Genomic DNA, 17,288 nt, shown 5'->3' on the forward strand with positions numbered 1-17,288 from the left:
TGCTTCAAAATGAACTAATACGACATTTGTTCTCCTCTAAGCATGGCTTGCCTACCCTGGTTTGTGTCTCTGCAGCTATATGAGAATCAGCCCCCTGTGCTGCTTTCCAGCCCCTCCCCCTGTGGGGTCATCTCCCCCCACAGCACTGTGAACATCCCACTAGCCTTGGAGACCCAGGTCACTGGTGCATACCAATCCACAGTTTACATCTCGGTCTTCGGGAGCCAGGAAGCCCCTCTGGTGAGTCAGTTTTGAGAATTGCCGTTGAGGTCACATGCTCCCTACCATAGCAGCTCTTCGCTTCTTCCTTGAAGGTGTGCGGCATCATTGTATATCCTTTGGTTTCTACAGTTACGAGGCTTTATGTTTTCATTCTGCAGAAGTAGAATATGTGTGTGTGGGAAACTGTATACAGATACATCCAGAAGTTGAAAGGTAGTCACACACACACACACACACACACACACACACACACACACACACACCACATACATGGTTGGTACCTCCCCATGGTCAACAAGCTCCTCAGTTTGGCTAAGTTTGGCTATCACTCAGTCACCTACAGGCTGTTCCCCAGGTATTCTATAGAGCAACAACATTAACGGTCACCCAAGTTTACTTACTGGAGCTGTTAAGAGTCTCTCCGGGCAATGTAGGGGAAAACTACTGAAAACTGCTAGTTAGGCTGAACTGGTAAATCTTAAGTCTTAATGGCATCTGTTTTCTTGGACATTCAGTTTACTTGGAAGCTGATTAGTGTTCATTGAGTGGATTATGATCACTTAGGGAGCACAATGAGCTAAGTTAGTGCTTTGACCACTTCTGTGTAAGACGCTACAGGTGATTGTCAGCAGACCAGCATCTCCCACATGGCTCATTGTGACCACTTCATTCCCTGCACACATACAATTGGTAAAGAAGGCAGCTAGTGCTTTAAGAAAGAAAATGACCCATGTAGTTCAAAGTGTGAATTTCAACCACCAACCTGTGCAGTAGCTTTGCCTGTCAGCCATTACCAAAATGGTAAAGCTGGGTATCGAACTCAGACATATCACAGCAACACATAACTTCATGTGTTCTTGAGAATGAATGGCTGAATGGGACAGATAGCTCTAAGAATCTGATTTTCTCTACTCTATGACTCTGGGCGGGCCCAGGGAAGCAGATAACCCCAGGAAGGCATTCCAGGCTAGACAAACAGGTCTGACCACACGTGTTCATCTCTGTGTCCCTCTGACTACAGAGAACCAGCGGGAAGGGATGCAAGCTCACACCAGCTCCCTCACCTGGCCCTTTGTTCTTCCTCTTGTGGAATGCAGGTATGTCACATACAGAGTATTGGAGAAGGCCCCGTGATCTTCATACATCCCACTCAAATCGACTTTGGCAATATCTACGTCCTGAAGGACACTTCCAGAATTCTCCAGCTCTCTAACCAGTCCTTCATCCCTGCAGTATTTCAGGCTCACATGGTGAGTAAGTCCTGGGCTATCACAGCTTTGGCTTATGTCCAACATCACTATTTTTAACAACATGTGTTTAAAAATGAGTTGCCAGAGCAAAAATTTCTCATGAAACCATGTCACTCCCAACCTGAATTCTCTTTATTATAGTTCTTTCGTTAACCAAGAAGCACAATACACATATTTGGTAAGCAAACAGATAGATTTCACATAATCCCATGTGGGAAGATGTTTCAGAGGCAATCAGTTAAAACTCACTGAAGACATCAGCTCCGAGCCCTCTGAAGAACATTGTCTCTGTAGATTCCCCTTGGATGTACATTTCTTAGTTAGTTAGTTTGTTTGTTTTTATTCTCCCCTTCCTTCAAAGACTATTTCAATGCAATGTATAAGGACGTATCAAGACCAGAAAGATGGTTCCACAGTTTAGAGTCCTTGCTGAACTCAATTCTCAGTTATTGGAGATAACCCACATTGGATGGCTAACTCCAGCTCCAAGTGATCCAGCACCCTCTTCTGGCCTCCCTAGGCAATTGCACTCACGAAAACACACACACACATACACACACACACACACAAATTAAAAATAAAATAATTCGTATAAGGACACATCACATATAAGATACTATAGGTTAAAAATAGAAATTAAGGAAGACAATAAGGCAAAGGATATGTGTTAAAATGAGTCTGTCTCAGACCTGCGTAACTCACGAGTATGGTTTAGATCTGCTAGCCATATAAAGTGCTTATTTATTTATTTATTTATTTATTTATCAGTTCAAAAAAGATAATATTGGGGGGTATGAAACGTATTTTTTTAAGTTTGGGTATATTTTTAGATTGGTTGGGTTTTTGTTTGTTTATTTGTTTGTCTGCCAAATTTAGGAATTTCTATTCTAGTCATTAAAAGTACCATTAATTTTAAAACTGGTTTTCCAAATATAAACATAAAATTATAACCAGTATTGTTTTCTTCCTATCTCCAAAATATTGTCATCTGAATAAGAACTGTCAGATATTTCTGAAGAATCAGATATTGTTATTTTTATGGCAGTCACTGTTGAAAGGACTAGAGTTAACAGTTTCTCCTCACTCAAAACAGCTCACCAGACATCGGTCCCAACTAGCAACCTTTATTCTTCATCCTGATTCATTTTTATCATCACTTTTCCTTATTCTTTGTTAAGGCATCGCCACATAGAGACATTCACTGCTCTTCTCAGCATGAGGCCCCAAGATCTGGATTTTTGACTAGAGAACATTATATAATATTTGATAGAAGAACGCCCTGTCAAGGAAAAAAAAATACTATTTACCCAGTTAATTCATGACTGCATTTGGTTAGAAATTGTGAAGTCTTGCCTAGGAAATGCTGCTTTTTGGTTCAGTATGAAACTAGCCCTGGGAAAATAGAGGGGTCAGTGAGAACCTAGGGGAGGACTCAGCTGGACCTGGGGACAAAAGAAGGAAGACACAGGCAATGCAGAGAAGCTTCAAAACACGCATAGCATCTGTTCCCTCCTATTCATGAATCTCTAATTCTTTTACTTTTCTTTACAAAAAGTTTTATTGTTGTTGTTGCTGGTGGGGGTGGTGGTGATGGTGGCGGGAGTGGAGGTGGGGGTGTTGCTGCCGCTGCTGCTGCTGGTGGTGGTGATGGAGGTGATAGTGGTGGTGATGGTGGTAGTGATGGTGGAGGGTGGGGTGTTGTTGCTGCTGCTGCTGCTTCTGGTGATGGTGATGGTGGTGTTAGTGGTGGTGGTGGTGGTGATAGAGATAGTGGTGGAGTGGAGATGATGGTGGAGGTGGAGATTTGTACACTGCACATGCATGCAAATGCCTGAAGAAGCTAGAAACGAACACCAGGTCCCCTGGAGCTGGAGTTACAGGTAGTTGTGAGCCAACCCAATGTGGGTACTGAGAACTCAGGTCCTTTGCAAGAACAGTACATGCTGTTAACCATGGAGCCACCTCCCCAGCCCCCAGACTTCACTTTTTATGGCAATTTTTGGTATATTTCAAAACACAGAAAATACATCAGTGATTTTTTTTTATTAATATAGAGGACACAGTGAATAGTCCAACTGGCTTACTAAAACAGCCCTTTATTCTTTCCCACAAAGGTTTTATGATCCCATGTCTCAACTGTCTAATAGTTCCTTACATCAGAGCCATTCATGTGACACAAGCAATATGTTGCTGGCTGTGTTTGGCCTCCATCTGCTCCTGGAAACCAGTGTTGCTTGAGTTTAGGCAAGTGTGAACTAGCCTCAACTGAAGTTATCTTAGTTGAAAACTGAACTTCTGTTATGTGGTAGCTGGGGTTTTGTGAATTCCCTGATAAATATGTATTAATGTTACAGAAATTGAATTCTTAGACTGCCAAGCCTTAGGAAAATAAGTCTTAACTAATGCTTGCTTGCTTGCTCACCAAGCCTGCCACAGATCCGGAGCTCCGCAGCCTCTTTTTGATGGCTGTCCTGATAGGAGGGGGTCACTCTCTCCTCTCTTGGCTGTCAGAAAATGTCATCCTTCCCCAGATGCTCCCTGCTGTCAGCCGTCTGCCAAGATCTATATCATGCAGGGCCACGGGCATCATGGCCACCACTGTGATTAAATTCTCCCTTAGCAAGAAACATACAGCTGAAGGGGTCAGAAGACAGGAAGTGGAAAGCCCTCCCTCAAGGTGATAATAGGAACTTTAAAGACAGTTTAGAGAAAATTTTAATGTCTTAGAAATACATACTAGATTTTAAAAAGAGATAAAAAAGAGACCTCTTTAAAAATTTTGGCATAAAAGAAAATATGCATGGTATATGTGTATATATGTATAATATCTGTAAAATTTATCTTATACTTAGTTGATGTCTCATGGGTGGGTCTCTATTGCTTTAGAGTACATTCTGTATTGGTTTTATTTCTGCTGATAAAATCCCCAGGAGAAGCAACTCAAGGGAGTGTGGTGGTTTGAATATGTTTGGCCTATGGGAAGTGGTACTATTAGGAGGTGTGGCCTTGTTGGAGTAGGTGTGGCCTTGTTGGAGTGGGTGTGGCCTTGTTGGAGTAGGTATGGCCTTGTTAGAGGAAATATGTCCCTGTGGCAGTCTCATATATATACTCAAGTCTGGCCAGTGAAATCAGAGCCTTCTCTGGGCTGCCTATGGAATAGAGTCTCCTCCTGGCTGCCTCCAGATCAAGATAAAGAACTCTTGCCCCCTCCAGCACCATGTCTGCCTGTACACTGCCATGCTTCCCACCATGATGATTTTAGGCTAAACCTCTGAAACTGTAAGCCAGCCCCGACTCAGTATTTGCCTTTATGAGAGATGCTATAGTCATGGTGTCTTTTCACAGCAATGAAACCCTAATGAAGACAGGGAGAAAGGATTTCTTTTGGAAATCCAGGGGACTAGAGTCCACCATGGTGAGAAAGACTTGCTAACAGGAAGGGAGAGCACAGCAACTGGAGCAGCCAGCTGCCTGATCACATCATATAGCACACAGGACTCAGAGGATTTGGTAGGGAGGCTAGAAAGACTCCACCTCCTAAAGGCTCCATAACCTTCCCAAAGAGCAGCACCAGCTCAGGTGTTCAAACACAGGAGTCTATGGGAGCACGTTGTATGTTCAAAACAAAAACACTCAGAATACCAACCTGCCCTGAGGGCAGCCAGGGAGGAGTCATATCAGGGGCAACAGACTAGAATAAATTGCCTCAGGTTTCGAAGAATAAAACTTTCTGAAATGTGAGCATCTCGAGTATAGGGAGGCTCTTTGGACAAAATGTAGGTTGTCCTGACAGAGCTAGGTCAGGAACACTGAGTCTCTGTTCACTTGGAGCAAGCAGAAATGAAGTGAGCCTGGGAAGCGTCCCAGGACCCTGAGGTCATCAGCACGAATCCAGAGGACACATGTGATCTCTTCATGGGTGTCCCTGCCTGGGCAGACAAGGACATTTGCTTGGAAGCATCTGGAATCCTTTTTCCTTACACTCCCGATGCTAATTTGGCCTTGGCTACAGTTATCGCAAAGCCTTCTGTTCAGATTTCAGTAAGACCTTGGGAGTCAGCTGGCACTGGGATAGACGTCTTTGCAGCAGCCTCTTGCCTCTATGACTCGAGTGAGAAGCCATAGTTTGATATTTAGAATTCCTGGACCCTGGGAAAGGAAAGTCTGATACCTCATCCAAGCATGATACTTTTTGTTGGCTGCACATTGAGCCACACAGTGATACAGCAGAGGAGACTGGGGTGTTCACATCTCAGACCTTCAGGCCCTGGGACACTTCCTCACCTCAACAGGGTCAGCTTTTCTTCTCTTATTTCTATGTGTATCTGTCTCATTCCATTGATAACAGTCTCTACACTTTGCTTCCAGCACCTTAGCAACAGGTATGGTAGTTACCATGGTGATGGTAAAATGAAATTCATTGTGACAAATGTTTGTTTATTTACAGCCCCTATTGTACAGATAGACTGCCAAACCTATCATGGTCACCATAAGATAGCAGGAACAAAGATAAGGACCAGTTAAGTTGCTGTGGAATAAGTGGCAACCTGGCACAATCCCTGGTGGTTTGACCTGTGACCTTTTTCCCTGGTTCTGTACTGTTTAACTTTGCCTGATCAATCATGGGCATCAAAATGGCAGAAGGATTTTGATTTATATTAGTAAGAGAATAGACATTATCCTGGACAGTGCTATTTCCTTGTTCTCTGCTCAAAGACAACCATGTAATGAATTTAATGTGTACCCAAGTCATGCTTTTATATTAATACATAATATTTATAAGATAATATAATCATGTAAGTACTATATGATTTTCGCTTTAAAAATGTTATCTAAGTTGAGTCACTGTATGTGACACCTTGTAACTCACTGTTTACACTCAGTATTGTATTCCAAAACCCACCGACACTTATGCACATGTATCTGTTTGCTCGGTCCCCCTGCTGCATATATTCATTACTGACATGGTTATTTCTTTTTCTACAAGTTGACAATTGGGTTAGTGTAACAATAGCACAAAATCCTTGTCACTTTGTATATACAAGTGATAATGTGGGGCTTATGCAGAGTGGACAAATACCTAGGTGTAGAGTTGTTGAGTCCAAAGCAATTTTATCAAACAGTATGCCCTTCCAGAAGTATTTGAGCTTTCTCTTTAAGACCCAAAACTTAGTAGGCCAGATTCCTAAGCTCTTGCGAGCATGAATCTGAGATAGTGTGTATGTCACTGTAGGTTTTATGTGTTGTTCCTTGGTTACCACTGAGGTTCAGAACTTTTGTATTTCAGAATCCTCTGCTGTCAATTATCTACCACCAATTATCTATCTTTAGATGTCATTTATTGTATATACTGGCCCATTGTTTACAATGGGGTTTTGTACTCTCTCAAAGATGCTTTTATCTCAACTTCAACCCTTTTCTTTCCTGAGCCTCCCTGGCACAGCCTTGTCCCCATGTGACAAGTGTTCTAAGGAATGGCTAAACAATGCCGACCCTTATGTTCTATGTAGATGGTTTATGTAGTACCCATGAAGAAAGTGACTTGTCCTTTCACTGATGAGTAGATACTTGTCTTCTTCATGGCCTAGCCAGGTTGAGGCACCAGGGCTGGTTGCCAAGAGATTGAAGAAACTGTGCAGAATGACTTAAAGGAGACATGAAGTAGATTAGAAGCTATTGGCAGAGAAAAGTAGTAGGAACACAGGAACACTCACAGAGAGAGTTGAAAAGCCACGCCTGGCCATGTAGATAGCAGGTCTCTCAGGGTGCTGCACCAGTGTTCCACACATCAGCATCCCATTCGCCACCCTACTTCTGCCCTCCCCGTTTGCTGCCCCCGCCATCTGCCCTCCTCATTCCTTCCCTGTCTATCTGAGGACACAGAGCTACACTGAGGTTCTGAGATTTTTTTACTCAGTTTTTCTGTGACTGTAAAACATCTCTAAAATTGGTTGATTGAAAAGGTTCATTTGCTAATTTCTGCTCTTAACCTGTGTTCTTCCGCCTGGTTTCTTTGCCACCATTTTGCTCTTTTTCAAACACCTTCATTAGAGTTAGCATCCCTTTCTATTTCAATCTGATGAGGCAGTCAAAGTTTGTCAGTGTTTTCTTTACATGCATGTAGTCTCATGCATGTTCTTATTTGCAATCTTTTTGATTCTGAGAGTGTCATTGTGGTTTTCTCTTTGTGAGTTACATACAGGTCTGTGGTTTTAACCTTAACAGTTTCCCTTGTTATGGACTTTAATTACATTAAAGTTAGAACACATGGATTGAATAACACATGTGGTCTTTGGTAGACAGCATGTGGTTAGTTTTTATAGCTACTCCATATGAGTCCAGAAAGAATATAGATTATGTAATTATTAAGTGCACCAGATCATCTATGTGTTTGTATTATCAAGTCAATATCACTAAATATATTGCTTATCTCCTTTAATATTACCATTTGCCCAAATTCTGATAGGGTTTTATCAAAGGCTCTCTCATTTTGTTTCCCTAGTATCAAATTTCACCCCGTGTATTTCAAAGCCAAATGATGACTTTTATTATTATCCCTATTATTCCTCTTTCACAATAATTATTCATTCTAACTCCTGTTTATCATTTCTGGGTTAAATTCTATTTTTCCTGAGAATAATTTTAATTGTTATCTTCTGGTATACCTTTTAATTCTTTTAACTTCAATTTGTGATTTATTTAGAATAATTCTAAATAGTATAGGATTGAGTTTTTAACTTTTTGGGGTGTGTGTGTGTAACACATGTGTACAGATATCAGATTCCCTGGAGCTGAGTTATAAGCAGCTGTGAGCCACATATTGTGGGTACTGGGAACCAAACATAGCTCTTCTCAAGTTACAGCAGGGCTCTTAACCACTGAGCCAAGTCTCCAGCCCTGAGTTGGATTCTTAGCTAGCCAATGATAGACTCTGCAATTAAATCAGAAAGCATATTAATGCCCTGTTGCTGATAGAATGAATTTGTTAATTAATACTTCCAGAGGCTATTGTCTAAATAAGGCTTAGTTCCCTTTGAGACTTTAGGAGAGAATGTTTTCCTGTCACCTGGAAAACTTCCTCACGGTCCCTTCCTCCATCTCCACAGCCAGCAGCATCTAACTCTCTCCCTCTCACCCTCTCTCCCTCTCTCCCTCTTTCCCTCTCTCCCTCTTTCCCTCTCTCCCTCTCTCCCTCTCTCCCTCTTTCCCTCTCTCCCTCTCTCCCTCTCACCCTCTCTCCCCCTCTCCCTCTCTCCCTCTCTCTCTTCCTTGCATCTCTTTCTGGTTCTGCTTCTTCTGCATCTCTCTTCAATTCTTAAGATTGCACTGAGCCCAGACCAATAGTCCAGATTAATCTCTTCATCTTCAGGCTGGTGATCACTCTCTTTTGATATCACTTCATAGACATCAAAGATTTAAGAACTGTGAAGACCATTTGTCCAGCCTACCACACCCAAACTAATAGTTTACAACGTACCATGGTCATCTCTCTTCCTGCCCATCCTCACTTTGCACTGGGCTTTGTTTTCACTGTGTTAACCCCTCCACCACCACCACTACCACCACCACCACCACCACCACCACCACCACCACCAGCACTACCACTCTGTATCCAGTTTCCCTGGATTTATCTGGACACTGTAGATGTTATCCATGTTATTTCTTTAAGAAGCCACACTTAACTTTCTCAGCAAATCAAATCTTTCCCTAACAACAATGAATAGACTTTGTATTTTAGTCTTCCTCAAGAATAAGGACTGGTCTGCATAGCCACTGTATGGTCACCTTTCCAGACTGCATTGTTCCTTACATTTTGTGTAGACCATGAATCCTCTCTTCTATGGGAATTTCAACTTTTGTCAGGCTGTGATTAACCATTCACTAGATACGAATGTAGCTCCCTGGTGGCCTGCCTCTCTTTTATTCTGTGTAATTTTCCCTTTTCTTGCCATGCTGCATTTTGTATGGCCGATGGGTTTGGCTTGGCATGGTTTGCTTGGTTTAGCTTGAGGTAGGGTCTCTTGCCCAGGCTGATTGAGTTCTTGTTGGCACAAAGAGGTTTCACACCTCATACTCCCAAGCTGCTGTTACTGTAGATCAGCATCACACAGCCCAGCCTAGTTTGTCTTTCTCTTCACAAAGTTACACCTTTCTAAATTCTTCAATAGCTCCTCCTTCCATTCGCCAGGTTCTTCCATTCTTTTCCTTTCCTCTGAAGGACGCTCCCTTGCCTTACTGGTTCTGGCCATTTCTGTCAGTTGCATCACTGTTCATTCAAGAGCACCTTGTCATTTTTAAACTCCTTGATTTTAAAACTTTTTAATCCTTTTAATTTTCTTAAATTCCTGTTTAATATATCAGATGACTTGAGACTTAAAATCTGAAAAGTGTTTCTTTGCTGCTGCTTCTGTTTCCTGCTTGTCTCAGGGTTTCTACTGCTTCAAAAAAACACCATGACCAAAAGCAACTTGGGGAGGAAAGGGTTTATTCTGCTTAGACTTCCACATCATTGTTCATTATTGAAGGAAGTCAGGACAGGAACCTCAAACAGGGCAGGAACCTAGAGGCAGGAGCTGATGCAGAAGCCATGGAGGAGTGCTGTTTACTGGCTTGCTCACGTGGCTTACTCAGCCTGCTGTCTTATAGAACCCAGGACACCAACTCAGGGATGGCACCACCCACAATTGTCTGGGTTCTTCCCCATTGATTACTTATTGAGAAACTACCCTATAGCTGGATGTCATGGGGGCATTTCCTCAAATGAGGCTCCTTTTTCTCTGATGAGTCTAGCTTGTGTCAAGTTGATACACAAACCAGCCAGTACACTACTTTAAGAAAAAAAAAATACATACATATAACCCACACATATTACATACAGACACAGACACATACATACATACCCATACATTAACCCACACATATTACATACAGACACACACACGCACACATATAACCCATATACACACTCACTTATACAAACACACATACATATACACATATACCCACACACATGTGCACACATATACATGTACTCATAAATATACACACATACTCATATATACATAAATATATATACACACATACATACCCATGAATATGTTTCTAGAATTTTCCTTGTACTATTGTACATGAATACTTTTATTTTACTTCCTGCTCATCCTGCCTCCTCTTTGTCTCAGTGGTATGCTCTAAATTACAAAGTCTGGCTTTGGTTTTTGGCAAATCTGAGACTTAACCCATGTCTACATTTTCAATTTAGTGACTGTATTTTTCACTTCCAAGATTTATAACTGGTTATTTATAAATGCTTGTTCCTGAGTCCAATCTCCCTGTCCTCATTTTACAGGCTTTGTTTTGGTTATATTATCCCATTCTGAAGCTCTCTGAGGAGCTCAGATGTACTTTCTAATCAATCTCAGCTGGCACTATTGATTGTTCAAGAGTGAATCAATTGCCTGATTGTCTGCAGCTGTTCTTCCAGATGTTCAGCATTTTAAATAAGGCAGTCTGGCATGGAGCACATATGTGCCTCATTCTTAGTGCTCGACTCATGCCTCCCTTTCAGGCAGTCTCATATTTACCTTCACTCTGGACAGTGATCATCAGCCCAGAATCAAATCTTGTGCCTTCCTTCCCATGAGATATCGGAAAAGTCAGTTTCCAGTTGTTGTGTGACTGGCAGCCTGTCCAACAACCAACGTGCCCAACAGTCACCCTGTCTAGCAGTCAGTCCAGCCAACAGTCAGCCCACCTGACAGTCGGCCTACCCAACAGTCGACCCTCCCAACAGTTGGCCTGCCTGACAGTCTCCACTTCACTCCCCCTCCACCAGGCCACATGCGTGTGTAGACTGCAGCTTCAGGAACATTATAGCTCTTCTGTCGCTCAGAGAGAAGCTGCCTCCTGAGGGACCTCGACCCACATCCCATCCTGCGTGTTTTGGTTTCTAGTTTTCTTCTTCAATCCTCCTCTACTAAGGTTCAGATTCTAGAGCCTGGTAGGTCCATGGCTCTTAAAATCTTATTGTTTCTATTCCTTGTGTGATTCAGATGATGTTTAACTTGGTTTTGAATATAATTATGCTTAGTGCTTTTTTTTTTCAAAAATTTATCTCATTTTCTGATAGGTTAAAGTGAAGTAAATGTTTTAAAACTTAAACTCATTGGCTGACAGACTGTCTTCTGTGTTTCAGCCCTTTATAGGTGCTGTCATAGTCAGGGTTTCTATTCCTACACAAACATCATGACCAAGAAGCAAGTTGGGGAGGAAAGGGTTTATTCAGCCTACACTTCCATGTTGCTGTTCATCACCAAAGGAAGTCAGGACTGGAACTCAAGCAGGTCAGGAAGCAGGAGCCGATGCAGAGGCCATGGAGGGATGTTCCTTACTGGCTTGCTTCCCCTGGCTTGCTCAGCTTGTTCTCTTATAGAACCCAAGACTACCAGCCCAGGGATTGGCACCACCCACAAGGTGGTCACTAATTGAGAAAATGCCCCACAGCTGGATCTCATGGAGGCATGTCTCCAACTGAAGCTCCTTTCTCTGATAACTCCAGCCTGTGTCAAGTTGACACACAAAACCAGCCAGTACAGGTGCTAATACACAATCCATTTCAAGAGAATAGTAGAATATGTCTTCAATGGAAATAAGAAAGCAGAAGGGTTGGGTGCACTGTTTTTTGGTTGTATGTTGTTTAGTTGGTCTTGACTTTAGTTCAGAAAATCTATTTTAAAAAAAAAAACATTAGAAATAAAGAGACAGGAAGAGACCAAGTTTCTAACCTATTATGAGGAGTATCTTTCCTTTTGTACGTAATGCCCATCATGGTCATTCCAACATGAGTTGGGCTTCTTCTGAGCCATCATCCTCAAGTGACAAGAGGGTCCCAGTGGCCATAAGATCGAGAGTTCTAGAAGCAAAGATTTGAGCTCCACAGAGAACAGTAAGCTTTTCGCCCCCCCCCCCAATCCCACCCCAACCTGAGACCTTGCTCACTTTGGCAAAACTAAAAATGAAAGACTGAAGTCAGAGTTCAGCAGGTCCCACTGATGATCTAAACCACACTGACAGGAGGAAACCATTGATTAGACATTGGGTAACGTGTTGGGTCGGCACCTTCCCTGAGTCGAGGATGATGACAAGGCTCCTGATCAAATACAATTAGTTTGAGTATAAGTTAAATCCAAAATGAACTGGGAGTGTTTGCAGATGAAAGGGAGCTGTCCAAATCTATCTTTGTTGGCAGCCTTGTCCAGCTCCATGCCTCTTGTCCTGACTCTTAATCGGTTTGGGAAAATTGCTTTTTCTACTAATTGCTGTTCAGGTGAGCTGTTGTAGCAGCTATCATCCAGAGGGAGTATGAGCTCAGGTTTTGTCCTCCCTTATATCACCTTTTCCTTCTCTGTGAGAAGGTTTAGCTTCTTCCCTGTAGTCAGTGGCCGCCACCTGACTCGTGTCACGTTTGAGAGATGACCTTTGCTGTCCTTGTCAGCTAAAGCACTCACTCCTCTCATTCCATGTACTGACATCAAACAGCCACAGTTCAATGCAGAGTTGGTAACAATGTGAAATTAGCGTCAGTCTGTAATAATAATAATAATAATAATAATAATAATAAAACTCTGAGGAGTGTACTGTGGACTCCTCAGAGGATCTTGATTGGAGAGAAAGTCATCCTCTTCTTCAGTTCCATTTCCTCTCCTCTGCCACAAGTAAGAAAACAGATATTAAACAGCTGTGTCTGTCGTGGCAGAATTGTCTGTAAGAGTCCACTTGGAATATATCTTTTGTAAATAGTAGCTGTGATGATATTGCTGTGCACATACTAAATCACATGCTTTAGAAGACAAAAGAAACCTGTCTCTATGTGATAGCATCTGCCAGGGAAGACACTATCTAGGGGTGGCGAGGTCACACCCCAAACACAGCTGCTCTATGCATCTCAGTCCCTCAGAAGAGCTGTAGAGTGTCCATGTTGAGAAACCAATCCTAATTTTTTTACATACTGGCTATATTATTTAACCCTTTCGAGCCTTTGGTTCTTTCTCTTTAGACGTAATGATGGCAGTGGTATCTAGAAGATTATGCAGGATGATATGCAGAGAAAGCACCTGCTGAAAATGTAGTAATTTGGTAAATGATAGCTTTAATTGCTATCTGACAGACAAAAAGAGCCAGGGGAAACAGCCTGTGGAAAGATAAATATTTTCTGGTAACTATATCCGAAAGTCTTGTATTTGTCTTTCCTTAATAATAAGAGGAGGAGGCAGAGGAGGAGGAGCTGGAGGAGGATGAGGAGCTGGGGAAGGAGGTGGGAGGAGGAGGAGGAGGAGGATAACATAGTGGTGGTAGCAGTTGTAGTGAAGGACAGCAAAAGAAGCCCTAAAGTTTTAAGTCAGCTGGCACACGTCATGCAGAGCTCTGGTTAATGCTGCCTTGTCCTCACTTTTCTCCCATTTCTCTAAAGTCTTGTGAAATGCTTTAGAGCATCAGCATTGGTGGGCGAGCATCCTCTCATGTCAGAGCTCAAAGGGAAACAGACTTCTTAGCAGATATCTCTCCAGAAATACTATCTTTCCCTCATACTTACTCACACAACTGCCCCAGAACCATGCAAATCATGTGTGTGTGCATGGCACAGGAGCTATCCTGTTTGCTTGCATGTAACTCTCTGCGTGCTCTGTGTTCAAGCTGACACCTTTCACCAAGTCTTTAAAAGGCAGTGCCATTCAAGAACAGTGCAGCCTCTTTCTAACAGATTACTGGTCCATATTACTTGAGAACAATGAAAATTGCATATACTCAATCCCTTAGTACAAAGTCAATTGCCCTTAAAATTCCCACAGCCTTCCCCCTCCACAAGCATGCAGAATCATGTCTTGAGTGACAGGAAATCTCACATCTGCAACCAAATCTCTATTTTGTCTACACAGAGAAAAACCCAACAAAATAAGTGCATATGATGTCTGGGAAGTAAGGGAGCAACCTACCCAATCACAACCCAAAACGGTAAAGGAAAGCAAGAGAAACATCAGGTTCTGCATCCGAGTCTAGGAGTGGTTGGAAGGTTTGAAGGGAGCTTCAGAAGACTTACAGTCTAATGAGATACATTTCTGAGCAATAGTGGACCACACATATAAACACTGATAGAATTAAAAACTCTAGTCATACTCTAGGCTGTGAGGTGGGCTCCAGAAAGTTGATCCACTTGCCCTGACTTCTTTCAGCTCAGAATAGGTGCCTCCCAGGGGGAGAATTAATCTCCAAGAAATAAAAATGATAGACCATTTAAGAGCCCCCGCCCCTCCCATGGGATAACAGAATTTTTGTTGCCGGCTCTTTTCATTTCTAACATATCAGCATCCGTCAGAAATTTTGTACCAGTTTATAGCCAGCCTCTTGCCAGATGTAAAGTGTGATGTCCACTCCCACCCTCTTACAACACTATTTCTTTTGCCAAACTCAACAGATCTGCTTTTAATGTTCATTATAAGTTTGCATTTCTTCGGTCTTCCAAAGAATGTCCAGTGAGTCAGGACATTTCCCATGTATCTGGTGACCATGAAGTAGATATTAATTTTGAGCCTTGACCCATTGCTGGCACTCTGATGACCAAGGGGAGAAACAAACCATTAACTAGAAGGGCTCCTTTCTTCAGAATTCACAATTGCACAGAAGAAAGGAACCTTCAAGCAACACAGCCAGATGATACAATGGAAGCTCAGAGGAGGAAGTGGCCAGTTCTGTCAAAGGAAAGCCTGCTGCCAGTCAGAAGAATTGACCAGAAGCTTCAAAGCTAGACACCGGGAAGACAAAAATGGGCATGCACTTACATATAATGACTGTGCTTGGTTCATTTAGGATGGGAGGGTGACCTTCTGCCCAAGGCAGTCTAGAAAAGGCATTGGTTGACCTCTCAGTAGAGCTGGGACTAGTCTCCAGACCAGAGGCCATGGGTAGGATCCAATCCTGACAGCAGGTCCTCATATTTGCAGAAGGCCTGGGTGATGTCTCAGAGGGACCTGAGAGGTCCCACTAAGATCTACCCCAAACCATGAGTTCCTGGCTATAAAGTGGGTGGGGGTGGAGGGTGGAGGGTGAGACTTAGAACAAAATATGACAAAGCTCAACCACGTTTGCATTCTATGTACTCTGAAGCTTGTATGAAAAGCTTTTGAGTGAATTAGGGTAATTTTGTGGAGGAAATACATAGATGTCTGTCTTAGTCAGGGTTTCTATTCCTGCACAAACATCATGACCAAGAAGCAAGTTGGGGAGGAAAGGGTTTATTCAGCTTACTTCCACATTGCTGTTCATCACCAGAGGAAATCAGGACCGGAACTCAAGCAGGTCAGGAAGCAGGAGCTGATGCAGAGGCCATGGAGAGATGTTCCTTACTGGCTTGCTTCCCATGGCTTGCTCAGCCTGCCCTCTTATAGAACCCAAGACTTCCAGCCCAGGGATGGTACCACCCACAAGGGGCCCTACCCCCTTGATCACTAATTGAGAAAATATCCCACAGCTGGATCTCATGGAGGCACTTCCCCAACTGAAGCTCCCTTCTCTGTGATGACTCCAGCCTATGTCAAGTTGATACACAAAACCAGCCAGTACAATGTCTAAAGGGGGCTCAGGATACTGATACAGACAGTAAGGAGCCATTCCAGGATCTGCCACAGAAGACCAGGCTCGGGTCTGCATAGTATAGCACCATCGGTGACAAGGATTAGAAAGTAACACAAGTAAGGCTCACTGTTTCTTGAGTGCACAAGGTGTGAGATGGTCGGCACCCATTTCATTTCATCTTCATAAAGCACACATCCAATGAAATGAAATGTGACAGCATATACCTATAGTCCCCCGGGTTGTATGTTCAAGGGTGCTCCTCAATACAGAGAGAGAGAGAGAGAGAGAGAGAGAGAGAGAGAGAGAGCGAGAGAGCGAGCCCTGGTTCCAAAAGAAAAAGAGAAAGCACACCTAACAGATGGAGAACCTGCAACCTAGAGTGTAAAATCAGTCCTAGGTCACCTAGCTGCAGATGCCAGACTCCAGGATTCACCGCTAAGCCTCGTGACTCCACAGCCCACACTTCCAGTCATGACCCCGCTCGTCCTCCCTTGGAAAGCCTAACACCAGTCCTCCTGCTTCGCCCTCTTAACCCCCAGTTAATTGTTTAAAGCAGCAGAATGACTCACTTCAAGGGAGAGGGGTCTATGACTCCAGATGCCACTTAGATGATGAAAAGGGGGCAGGCCTCAGTGAGACTCCATTGTTCTCGCCCCACAGAGACCAGACTGTCTGCTGAGATAATAGAAGTCTACCGCAGCCCCTCACTCCGCACGTGGGTTCCTCCTGTGATCCGCTTCCCCTTATTTCACGGGAGGAAACCTCACGGGCCTCAAATGGCAAAGGAGCTGTTGTTCTCCAGTTCACGGTGTCACTTTCTGCAGGCTTCCTAGTCATTAGCTCTGCATAACAGCAGGCCCACAGAGGCATATATTGTCAACGTGACATGTGCAAACAATAGCAATCACTTCTGCCTTTTATGGAAAAAATATTAATACATAATAAGGAAACTTAATTTTAAAAGCCCTGGCTGATTTACCTTGGGAGCTGAACCTGCATACAAAGTGCAGGGATATAGCCCATCTTCACAAATCAAAGGCAGATGTTAACATTAGATATGTGGAACCTTGCAAGGAGGGCTCATCAGTATTCACCATAGGGCATGGAATTCTGAAGTGCAAAATATCACAAATCCTCCATCCTTCCCACAGCCACCACACACACTTGCACATAAGCATGTACTCTTATATA

The 17,288-nt window shown here is 43.0% G+C and overlaps 1 protein-coding gene across 5 annotated transcripts in view; it reads left to right on the forward strand.

Moving 5' to 3' along the window:
- Positions 1 to 17,288, forward strand: part of Hydin (HYDIN axonemal central pair apparatus protein) — a 421,354-nt gene that overhangs the window by 205,830 nt on the left and 198,236 nt on the right. For all 5 annotated transcript variants that reach the window (XM_031341421.1, XM_031341424.1, XM_031341423.1 and 2 more), the window contains exons 17-18: positions 76 to 240; positions 1,320 to 1,472. In XM_031341421.1, the coding sequence (XP_031197281.1) occupies positions 76 to 240; positions 1,320 to 1,472 (318 nt within the window). The remainder of the gene's footprint in view (positions 1 to 75; positions 241 to 1,319; positions 1,473 to 17,288) is intronic.

Source organism: Mastomys coucha, unplaced genomic scaffold (genome assembly GCF_008632895.1).
Source record: "Mastomys coucha isolate ucsf_1 unplaced genomic scaffold, UCSF_Mcou_1 pScaffold22, whole genome shotgun sequence".
Taxonomy (NCBI): Eukaryota; Metazoa; Chordata; class Mammalia; order Rodentia; family Muridae; genus Mastomys; species Mastomys coucha.